General features: G+C 41.6%; 1 protein-coding gene across 7 annotated transcripts in view; it reads right to left on the bottom strand.

The window, feature by feature from the left end:
• Window positions 1-12,174, bottom strand: part of MAD1L1 (mitotic arrest deficient 1 like 1) — a 604,081-nt gene that overhangs the window by 590,852 nt on the left and 1,055 nt on the right. For 5 of the 7 annotated variants that reach the window (XR_009759370.1, XM_061599459.1, XM_061599461.1 and 2 more), the window contains exons 2-3: window positions 8,741-8,903; window positions 6,927-7,067 (exon numbers count right to left, since the gene is read on the bottom strand). Coding sequence is in view for 6 of the 7 variants with exons in the window: in XM_061599459.1 (XP_061455443.1) it covers window positions 6,927-7,067; window positions 8,741-8,903 (304 nt within the window). In the remaining variant the exon portion in view is untranslated. Of the gene's footprint in view, window positions 1-6,926; window positions 7,068-8,740; window positions 8,904-11,039; window positions 11,212-12,174 lie in introns of those variants that run through there. The other 2 variants (XM_061599458.1, XM_061599457.1) reach the window with 2 other exon arrangements.

Here is a 12,174-nt window from a genome sequence, read left to right on the forward strand (position 1 = left end):
TCAAGGAAGCTCTTAGAGGCAGAAAGTCTTCCTTCAGAAAATGGAAGTCTTGTCCGAATGAAGAAAATAAAAAAGAACACAAACTCTGGCAAAAGAAATGCAAGAAGACAATAAGGGATGCTAAAGAACAATTTGAGGAGCACATTGCTAAGAACATAAAAACCAACAACAAAAAATTCTATAAATACATTCAAAGCAGGAGACCATCTAGGGAGACAATTGGACCCTTGGATGATAAGGGAGTCAAAGGTGTACTAAAGAACGATAAGGAGATTGCAGAGAAGCTAAATGAATTCTTTGCATCTGTCTTCACAGTGGAAGATATAGGGCAGATCCCTGAACCTGAACTAACATTTGCAGGAAGGGATTCTGAGGGACTGAGACAAATAGTGGTAACGAGAGAGGAAGTTCTAAGCTTAATGGACAATATAAAAACTGACAAATCACCGGGCCCGGATGGCATCCACCCGAGAGTTCTCAAAGAACTCAAAGGTGAAATTGCTGATCTGCTAACTAAAATATGTAACTTGTCCCTTGGGTCCTCCTCCGTGCCTGAGGACTGGAAAGTGGCAAATGTAACGCCAATCTTCAAAAAGGGATCCAGAGGGGATCCCGGAAATTACAGGCCAGTTAGCTTAACTTCTGTCCCTGGAAAACTGATAGAAAGTATTATTAAAGCTAGATTAACTAAGCACATAGAAGAACAAGCCTTGCTGAAGCAGAGCCAGCATGGCTTCTGCAAGGGAAAGTCCTGTCTCAGTAACCTATTAGAATTCTTTGAGAGTGTCAACAAGCATATAGATAGAGGTGATCCAGTGGACATAGTATACTTAGACTTTCAAAAAGCGTTTGACAAGGTACCTCACCAAAGGCTTCTGAGGAAGCTTAGCAGTCATGGAATAAGAGGAGAGGTCCTCTTGTGGATAAGGAATTGGTTAAGAAGCAGAAAGCAGAGAGTAGGAATAAACGGACAGTTCTCCCAATGGAGGGCTGTAGAAAGTGGAGTCCCTCAAGGATCGGTATTGGGACCTGTACTTTTCAACTTGTTCATTAATGACCTAGAATTAGGAGTGAGCAGTGAAGTGGCCAAGTTTGCTGACGACACTAAATTGTTCAGGGTTGTTAAAACAAAAAGGGATTGCGAAGAGCTCCAAAAAGACCTCTCCAAACTGAGTGAATGGGCAGAAAAATGGCAAATGCAATTCAATATAAACAAGTGTAAAATTATGCATATTGGAGCAAAAAATCTTAATTTCACATATACGCTCATGGGGTCTGAACTGGCGGTGACCGACCAGGAGAGAGACCTCGGGGTTGTAGTGGACAGCACGATGAAAATGTCGACCCAGTGTGCGGAAGCTGTGAAAAAGGCAAATTCCATGCTAGCAATAATTAGGAAAGGTATTGAAAATAAAACAGCTGATATCATAATGCCGTTGTATAAATCTATGGTGCGGCCGCATTTGGAATACTGTGTACAGTTCTGGTCGCCTCATCTCAAAAAGGATATTCTAGAGTTGGAAAAGGTTCAGAAGAGGGCGACCAGAATGATCAAGGGGATGGAGTGACTCCCTTACGAGGAAAGGTTGCAGCATTTGGGGCTTTTTAGTTTAGAGAAAAGGCGGGTCAGAGGAGACATGATAGAAGTGTATAAAATTATGCATGGCATTGAGAAAGTGGATAGAGAAAAGTTCTTCTCCCTCTCTCATAATACTAGAACTCGTGGACATTCAAAGAAGCTGAATGTTGGAAGATTCAGGACAGACAAAAGGAAGTACTTCTTTACTCAGCGCATAGTTAAACTATGGAATTTGCTCCCACAAGATGCAGTAATGGCCACCAGCTTGGATGGCTTTAAAAGAAGATTAGACAAATTCATGGAGGACAGGGCTATCAATGGCTACTAGCCATGATGGCTGTGCTCTGCCACCCTAGTCAGAGGCAGCATGCTTCTGAAAACCAGTTGCCGGAAGCCTCAGGAGGGGAGAGTGTTCTTGCACTCGGGTCCTGCTTGCGGGCTTCCCCCAGGCACCTGGTTGGCCACTGTGAGAACAGGATGCTGGACTAGATGGGCCACTGGCCTGATCCAGCAGGCTCTTCTTATGTTCTTATGTTCTTATGACATGAACCCAGAAAGCATCTCCCCTTTGGAACCCATCTCCTGCATTTGGTTGACTCCAAAATCTAACTGGTCTCTATACCAGGGAGACAAACAATGGTTTTCCACTTTGACTGCTTCACCTGTATTGTGAACGTTTTTCATCACTGCGATGACTGATGAATCTGAAAAGTGGCATATTCTCATATCAGAAAGCTGCATCTCCTTCAGTTATTTGGGACTTGCAACCCAAATAACTAAAGAAGCATCTCTTCTCATATCAACTTGCTCAAGTGTTAAGATCTTCTGCTAATGCCTTTCTGTAGGTGCCTGCTTTATCAGAGACATGCTGTTCAATAACAAGAGAGTGGCCTTTCTCAGCAGCGGCACCTGTTTTGGAACGTCCTCCCTAAAGAGGCTTGCCTGGCGCCTATGCTGCAATCTCCCCTGCAAGGCTTGCCTGAGCCTGACATTACGAACTTTTTGGTTAAGCTTTTCCTCTGCTCCCAAGCATTTGATATGTGAAGGGCTGTCTCAACAAATTTCTGAATTGCTTCTGGACTGCACAGGAAGGTATGGGGGTTTTATGAAAAAAAATTATGATGCAGTTTTAAATTGTCTGTTTTATATTTTCTGCAAGTTGCCTTGGAACGTTTTTTGAAATCCAGTAAAAATAACCTCTATAGTGCTAGGCAAACACATTTTTATTCACCCAGGCATTTCAACATGTTGTTAATCTTAGGTTTGTTTTACACATTTTATCTGCTGTTTTGTCTTTGTTTATTGTAAGGTGATACAAATTGGTTGTACCCCACCCTGAAATCAAAACAGGATGAAAAGTAGTATGTAAATGTTTTAAATAAAGAAATAAACATAAAGCTTTCCTTTCAAGACAAAGGAGGAAAAGCACAGACACAAATATTTGCTTCAACAGACTGAACCATCCTTGTGCAATGAGAAACTAGCCCCTTTTTACAGCAGTACAGTACAACATGCCATTACAACACACTCAAAGGCTACAACCATAGAGAGAGCAGTTGTGGAGACCCCAAGGATGTATTGGGTGCCGTACCTGGATTCTTAGCTTTCATTTAAAAAAAAGACACAGAAGCAGGCAGCATTCTACCCAGTTTTTCAGTAAGACATAAAACCTGCTTCCTGTATCATGTCCAACAAATGCAAAAGGCATGCAGATCCCTGACATTCTAGACAATAGAACAGATCCCAATGCAAGCTTGGTTGTGGTGGAATGTATAGTACAAAATCGTCAGTAACGTATGACAGTAGAATAGGGATAATATCAGTCAAGGGAACAGATTGACATTAATCTGGGAAGACAAGACAATAGGAGGGGAGGAATCTGCAAATTTATGAATATACATGTATTCATTTTAATAATATTATCTGATTGGTTGGAAATATTGCAAGAGGGAAGAACTGTTATGTTATATGGGAAGGAACTTATGTGATTGGCAAACAAATGTCAGGTGTGTATTCAATACTGTCTAAAAGCCCTGTGCAGACTATACCTCACTGCAGTTCTCTCCAGACTTTCTGGAGGACTGACCCTGCATATGCTTGTAAAGAAATAAAGGCCTACCTTTTTGCTTTAAGCCTGTGTCTTTAAATTACTTAAGGGACCCGCGTGATGTTCCTGCTTATAGTGTAAATATGGTAAGTGCTGTTTATATAGGAGACATATGGTAAGTGGAGTGAAAGAGGAGGGGGGAGTACATGAGCAGTAGAATGCTGGATGATTGGCTGAGCATTTGAATGGCTGGGAGTATAAATGGAAGAAGGACAGTTGAATCTGGGTGGAGGTCAGGAGTGTGGAGAAAGAGGTGTTTGGTGGTGGATGTTAGTAGGGTGGAGAAGAAGGTGTTTGGTGGTGGATGTCGGGAGTGTGGAGAAAGAGGTGTTTGAGGGTGGAGGTCAGGAGTGTGAAGAAAGAGGGAGTTGGAGTTCTGATTAATAATAAGTCAAGTACAAAACAGGAACAGATGAAACCATACGCTTGTGAAACATTCTAAAGCTAATCTTGTTACTTCTGATATTTAATAAATACTTATTTGGTTTACCAAAGGCCTGATCCTTGGCTGGGGGATATACATACCAGAAGGGAGGGCAAGGTAATTACCAAGGCTGAACAGAAACAGTATCTAATGGTGGCAGCGGTGAAGGGAGGAATAATAACAATTCAAGTATCCAGAGCAACCCAGAGTTGTATGCGTTATCTATAAAGATACAAGGGGGTTGGGAACAGCATAAGCACGCAGTCACAAAAGTAACCAGCTAGAGAGAGACTCAGGCAAAGTCTCTGGGAGTATTGGTTATAGGACGTGACTGGTGGTGCTGCCTAGCAGTGGGATCTAGTGAGATCTGTGCTAGAGCGGAGTGAGAAACCATATAAAGGACGGTCCGGACTGGTGGTATCCCTGGTGGTGCCTAGTGAAAGGCAGTAGCCACAAGCAGGTGGGAACCTGACTGGGAGAACCAGGGAAGGACGTCACAACCCGCAGCAGAGAAAATAAAAATTCTCCATCATGTGTATGCTGCCCCGACAGTTTCTTGTTTGCAAATGTGCCCATGAGCCTCAAAAGGTTGTCAAATCCTGGTTTCCCTCACTGCCTCTACCAGAGACTTTAATTAAAGGAGGTTTTTCTATGTAGATGAAGAACCAATTTGACCATTTCTCAAATATGAGTATTTACACTCCACCTGCCAAACACAGGCATTTCAGTTTCAACTTGATGAAAACAAACAAACTGCTCTTCTCTGCCCAAAAGCTCTCAGTCACAAGTGCTTCAATTTTTGTTTGCTACTTTGCTCTAGTGAGGGTGTGGGTAGGCCAAGGAAGAGCAAAACAGGAAGGGTCAGCACTGGAAAAAAGAGAAGGCAGAATTGCCCAGTGGGCAGGTGGCTGTCGCTGTTATATTCCCAGGCTGAGACTAAACCCTATTGCAGACAGGCCTGGGAGCAGGGCCCCTTTCAGCCCAATGGGACTTATTTCGGAATATACATATACAGGACTGTGCTGTTAACTCCACAAGCTGTTATGAGTGCTGGTCCACTATAATGGACCATGTAAGAAAGACCCTCTATGGGTATATTTTAAAACCATGCAAAACATATACCGTATGACAAACAGACGCAAGGCCTGGCTGTAAGAATAAAACAGGGTAAATCGGGGGCCAAATGGATTCATCTCTGGATTCAAACCGCAGTATCCCCTCCTTGGACCTGCCCCCATCAACAATTAAAGTTTTATGTAAGCCTAACTGCTGCAAAGAGGATATGAGGAGGGAGGGTTAACAATAGTGGAGGCTGATCCACTAGGGATATTGGGTCATAGCACTCACAAGGAAAATGCCAAGCATATTTAAAAAAAACAAAAAAATCAACACCACACTCTTTTCTATCCCACACACATTTTATACTTCTATTTGAACTCAAAGCAGCTCTGCAAACATTTTTGCTAGTCTACTCTTCTCTGGCCAATCAGGTCTTGGCACCACTCAGCCAGTCCTATTCCAAAAATCTAGCTATGACAAAGAGGTCCCTCCCACGTATCTCTGGGAATAAAAACCATGTGACTGACATATCAATATTAGGAGGACGGCCTGCTTTTCAGCCCGTTTCAAACTTTGAACAGGATGAAGCAGGGCTACTTGAAAAGCAGTCCAAATATGCTCAGAGCCATTTCCCTGAAGCTCAAAGCACATTATTTGGAGCTAGCCAGGAGAAGGGTACGGTTGCTAGTCTGAGCAGCTTTTTTATTAATATTTATTATGTTATGAGAGAGCAATGATGGACACAGTGTGAGTATCTTTCCATAATAAATATCTATTTTTACTTATCTTTTATTGGTGGAGGAGGACAATTGGGAGGAGAAATGATGAGCGGCTTCTGCGTGTGTTGCAACTTTATACATTTATGTGTTACTGGAACTGTTGGGGGATTTTTTGTCGGATACCATAAACAGGCGTGTGACTTGAGGTTTGGAAGACGCACGGAGGTTTTGCGTTCCTGTTTTTCTTTCGGTTTAAAAAACACTGGGGGGGGGAGATATCATCCTGTGATAATAGGGTGCTGCGTTAGAAGGGCCTTTGGCCTGATCTATCAGGCTCTTCTGCTGTGGTGATTATAAGATCCTCCAGAAACATTTGCAGTCCAGTTTCCATTTGTTTCCAACTCAAATTGATTAGCTGTTTTTGGAAAATGTGTAACAAATTGCTCTGGGAATCAAAGCAAAACAAGCTACGGATTTACATACTAAGCAAACGGTTATGCAAAGCAGAATGAGGTTCCTAAACCCTTTATCCACAAGACTTCCAAAATGCAGAATCTGAGCAGGGTAATTACCACACTGTTTGATTAGTGCCGCTCCCTTTATGTATCGGAGTTTTAAGTGTTTCTGCAACTGACTCAGCTAGGTTTTTGGGGTGAAATGACACTGGAATAATACACAAAATCACTTGATTTATGGTGGAACTAGGAACATCCTCAGCTACTTGTCTCTTCTCAGCCACAACAGAGATCTGTGTCTTGCTTACTTTGTTGTGTGACATCATTGTGATGTCAGGTGATTAAAAGGTGGGTCGCCTACTTGGGTGGGAGAGATAAGTATTCAGCCTGCTAGGCAGATCCAGTTCCCCACCCCTCATTTAAATACTTTGAAAAGAAGCCATGCAAACTCTGTCCTGCACATTAACAAAATGATCACAGGATCCTGGAAGTTTAGCATCAAACCATGTCAATCATTCAATAGCGTAAAAGAGGCTCTCATTGATGTCTTGGCTATTCAACAGAATGTTATTAGTGAACTCACCTCAAAATTTCTTGCATTTGCATTAGCCTCCTTCTCAAGCTCAATTCGAGCCCTTTTGTGACTCAGTTCCATTTGCATTTTCTCCCGTTCCACTTGCAAGAGCCGCGTCCCAGAACGGATTTGCCCAGCCTGATCTTCAAACTGATTTGTAACCATAAAAGAAAAAAAAAAAACATAAGAAGCAGCACAAGACCTTCTACTGATGGTGCTCAAAGCATTTTAGGAACTCACCATGTTTTGTCACTCCCCTCTGCCCCCTAACCTCTAGCATGAGGAAGAGCCCAGTGTACAGACCAGAAGCAAAGCAAGTGTAGACATGATTAGACCTTTGAATGCAAGATTGCAGAAAGCCCTTTTAAGAGCAACATACACCTGAAGGAAACAAAATAGTTCTTACAACCATCTTGTAAGTGAAGCTGTGGCAAAGGGTTAAGGAAACTGTCAAACATCCAATACTGAACAGGTGACAGAACTGGAAAGAAATAATAAAAGAATTCTGGCTCCCATCTCCCAATGTTTTATTTTAAAGAGGCACCCTGTTTATGCTGCTTTAGACACCTGATAAAAATGTTATTTCAACAAGCCTTCCCACATGTAAAATCTAGTTATGTAAACTTCTTTTTAATATTTGTTGATTTTATCTAAAACTGATAATTGCTTTATTTTCCCCTCTCTAAATAAATAGATAAATAAACGCTTCCTCATACTAACTAGAGAATTACTCCTTCAAATGTACAAATGGGCTACAGGAAGAACTCCCTCCAGTTTGAGATAACAGACCACCTCAGCAGAGACGTCTGATTTCTATCCAAGTCGCCCTCTTAATATAAATTAGCATGAGTAGCCAGGCTTGTATCTAATTTTTTAAGAGGAAAAATACTGTATGCACATAAGAGGAAAGCTATCTCTATTACTGACAAATGTTGTAAAAGCAATTTGAAAGAGGAGCCCAAGGCATTCTCCACTAAAAAGCTGGCAGGAAAGCATGGGAAGACAAATGCTCTTAAGGCACATTAACAGCAGACTGGGTCTGGGTAAGCTTGCTTAAACAAAAAATTTTTTTAGCAGGCACTAAAAACAATGCAACAAAGGTGTCTGCCTAAATATAACCAGCTGGTCACACCTGAAAACAACCTGCATTTTAAAAGGTGGCCTAGTCCTTAAACCGAGTCAGACTTTTTTTCTAGCTTTAATAATATAACACTAAGTCCTAGGAACAAGCATTAGGAGCTTTCTAAATTGGATGTTTTGCAAGGAAATTAAGTATTTTGAGAATATTAATGTATTATCTCTTAATGAGAGGTGTGGTATAGTTTTAGACCAAGGAGATGGTTTCAAGATGACTCACCCATGAAGTTCACTGGGTGACCTTAGACAAATTTCCATCTCCCAAGCTAGTCTACCTTGCAGCGTTGGAAGGATGAAATGCAGAAGTTGCACTGCCCAGTGCAACTTAGAAGAAAAGATGCGATAAGAATCTTAATGAAAAAATTCATATGCGCTTCTCTCTATTCTTCCTCCCTCTTGTTTTCATTTCGCCATGAATGAAGTTTCCATTTATCTCGGAAATCCTGATGTCCCTGCTAACTTAACCATTCTGTATGACCCATCCATTTAAGACAGCTTTCTCCAACCTAGTGTTCTCCAGATGTTTGGAGCTCTAGTTAGCCCCATGTAATCCAAAACATCTGGAAGGTATAAATTCAGGGAACATTTATTTAGTGTTCTACTCTGATCAGGCTCTGACACTGAAGGTGGTTGTTTTGCTTCCTCGTTGTAGGCACTGAAGAAAAACTGAACCAAGGAAGTCTCACCTTCATCATCTGTTCATACTGCAACTGCAGAGACCCTTGAGGCACTTGTGTTGTGGCCGGTTCAGACGTTTCCTCCACAGACTGTGACAAGAAGTTGTTGAATGATTTCAGAACAGAGAAGACCATCGTATTTCCTTCCGCATCCTCCATGTTCACCTGACCTCTGCAAACACAGAATTAAGAGTAAAAAGCTCATATGGAAATATCACTGTATTTATATCCAAACTCACACCATCCAATAGGAATATTTGGCCCACTTCCCAGATTATCATCTTGTAAATAAAACCCAGTGTGTGGTGCAGTGTAGAGTCTTAAACTATGGTCCATGAGCTCCATTACGTTGTCTATGGAAAGGTTGCAGAAAAGTCATTAATATCTGTACTTGGCCCTGCACTTCATTTATTGATTTTTTTCTGATAACAAAGCTTGAGATTGATAATCTGGCTCTGGTCAAAAGAAACAGGCTAGTTCCTGATAACATTAAACTTTTGACAACATTTAAACAATTGCCTAAGGCCTATGACATGGTGCTGATTTTAACAGTGATGCCAGTGGTAAAGGAAAAGGTTATTAAAATATGAGTTATGTAGCTTTACTTGTAAAACAAAAAATGTCACCAAGTGGTCCACAAATACCCCACCACTTTTTAAGTAGTTCACAGGGGGAAAACTTTGAGAACCATTGGGTGTAGTGCCAGAGATACACATGTTGGACTCTGTTCAACCATGAAAATCTCAGAGTCATCTTGGGCCAGTCACAGTGTCTCTCAGCCTAACCTAGTTTACAGTTTTTTTGTGAAGTTAAAATGGGGAGACAGCAACAATTTATGACACCCCAAACTCCTTGAAAGAAGGGGAGGAATAAAAATGTAACACAGAGATGAACAGTAAAGCACATCCTTTCCCATTGACACCATACACCCCTAGCTGTAGCCCTATTGAAACCCTGTAACAACTCAAATACACACACTGTATGAACTTTGTAGCAGCCATACTCAGGTCATCAAAAATGTTTGGAGAATGCACATCTCCCCTTTACATGTAATGCTTTTGCAACAGTGAACACCAGTTAAATTCTGGAGAATCCCTGATGCCACACAAAATGTGAAGTGGATGTAAGAGAAACATTAATCAAGGAAGAGGCTGCATGTATGGACTGGCGCATTTGAGCAGGATACCACATTTCAGGAAGCTTTGGGGTTCCTCAATGAGAAGATCATTAATGGCAGACAAGCAGACTACACTAAGACTAAGAACATTGGATATGAACTGGGAAGACCCCACTTCAATTTCAGCTCAAGTACCAGTTCATAAGATAGCCTTGGCCATGTGATTATCCACAAAGTTAATAATACTGACCCACCTTACAGGGGTGAGTTACGTGTGACCTCATAATTCTGGATGTATCGTATTAACTTTTTTAAATATATGTTTTAATGCACCCCAATATTTCATAAATGCTAATTATTACTATCAGACCACAACCTCTACAACTACTTTATTAAATGGGTAACTTTTGCAGTAAATCAGTATGGTGTTTCGTCCATCATCTTACTTTGGGTTTAGAAGCCCTGAAGCACATGAAATATATACAGTGGGAAAACTCTAGCTGTAGAGTTGGGCCTTCAACACTCAGGCTGAAATATTCAGCACCTTGCATCACTTCTTGAAATATCCACTCGTCTCAAGCTGAAGTGACACCTAAAACGAAATCTTATCCCACACCTGACTCAGACCCAGGATTAAACAAGGAAACATTTTATTATTTTTATTTAAAATATTTATATGCCACTTGAAGGGTAAATACAAACAAATAAATACAATGCAATAAAAACAATACTGGGAAAGACAACTAAGAAAACAGACAGCCCAGGCCGCTCAACATCAAAACTAGCAGAAAGAGCAGGCCATATTTTAAAAAGCCCTTTGGGGAAAGCCAGTGAAAAAGGCATATCTTAAGTTCTTTCTGAAAGGCCTGCCATGCTGTGGTCTGACAAAGACCAAAGTGTAATTCTATGGGCTGCAGAGAATGTCCTCTGTCTCACGCCAAACAGCTTAACTTTTCTCGGCAGTGGGCAAATGAGAAAGACCTCAGTTACTCAGCTCAGAGTGTGAGCAGGTTGGTTGATACAGCTAATATCCTAAGCACTACCACTGAAATTTAAAAAACCTAAATCAACTTCTTAACCACAAGTGCTAGCCCTGGCTTGCTGGCGACCTGATTCAGCTATTACTTTTATTGGTTATATTGCCATAAAGGAGGAAGCGGTCAGGAGAAGGAAGGAAGATGCTATACTTACATTTGTGCAAAATATAATGTAGAATCAGAAAAAGAGAATACACTTCTGTCTAAACTCTCCTCACCTTAGGTTACACTCTTATGGAAAAGAGGGAAAACAAGGCAGATGCAACACTCGTTTAACACTAATACAGGAGACAGGGAGAATTAACCCACTCAACAGCACCTATCCCAGACATGACTCCACCCCTAGCCATAATACCCATCAAATAGTGGCTTATATGTGTGAATGAGCAATCATTGATCAAACACAAGAAACAAGACTTTCCTAGTGCCCAGGTGTTTTCAATTTGCACATTCAGCTGCAAGCTTTCTAGCATTCAGGAATCATGTCACAGGTGTGAACCAGCTAACACACAACTACAAGAGTCCCTCTCTCTACTTTTCCTTCTACTTTTCAGGGAATGTTTCCTTTGCAAAAAAAACCCCAAAAAATAAGTGATGGACAGCTGTTGTAACGCACTAAGCAGAAACAAGAAAATGAAGACAGAAACAGAACAACCCAAAGATATTTGTTTGATTAGTTTCCTTTCACCAAAGGGCTGCATTCACCCTTGGCCAACCCTCCAGAGATGACATACCTCTGGTGAGTGACCAAAAGTCAGTGTGGTCACCACCTACTGACAGAGGCATGCAGCTATCATCCTTTCCCCACTAATCAAATGATCAATCTGATGATTAAAGAAGGAACAATCTGCATCCCCAACAGGGTGCCGAACTGGATAAAGACCACACCCCAGTGCTATATCTACTTTTTTCTTTGCCAGTCACCAAAATTGGTGGGGTCAAGGGAGCAGTAAAAATGTGGGACCAGATGTGCCCCGCCACCACCACCTCCAGCCCAAGGGTTAGCTACAGTAATGCCTCAGTTAACAGAGTAGATGCGTTCCTGGACATGACTTCTTTAACAGAAACATTAGTACCAGAGAGAGCCAGTGTGGCACAGTGGTTACGGTGTTGGACTACGCCCTGGGAGACCCGGGTTTGAATCTCCACACAGCCATGAAGCTCACTAGGTGACCTTGGGCCAGTCACTGCCTCTCAGCCTCATGAAGACCCTATTCATAGGGTCACCATAAGTTGGAATCAACTTGAAGGCAGTACATTTACATTTAGGGTCGCCATAAGTCAGAACC

The sequence above is a fragment of the Rhineura floridana genome, chromosome 17 (assembly GCF_030035675.1).
Source record: "Rhineura floridana isolate rRhiFlo1 chromosome 17, rRhiFlo1.hap2, whole genome shotgun sequence".
In the NCBI taxonomy this organism is placed as follows: domain Eukaryota; kingdom Metazoa; phylum Chordata; class Lepidosauria; order Squamata; family Rhineuridae; genus Rhineura; species Rhineura floridana.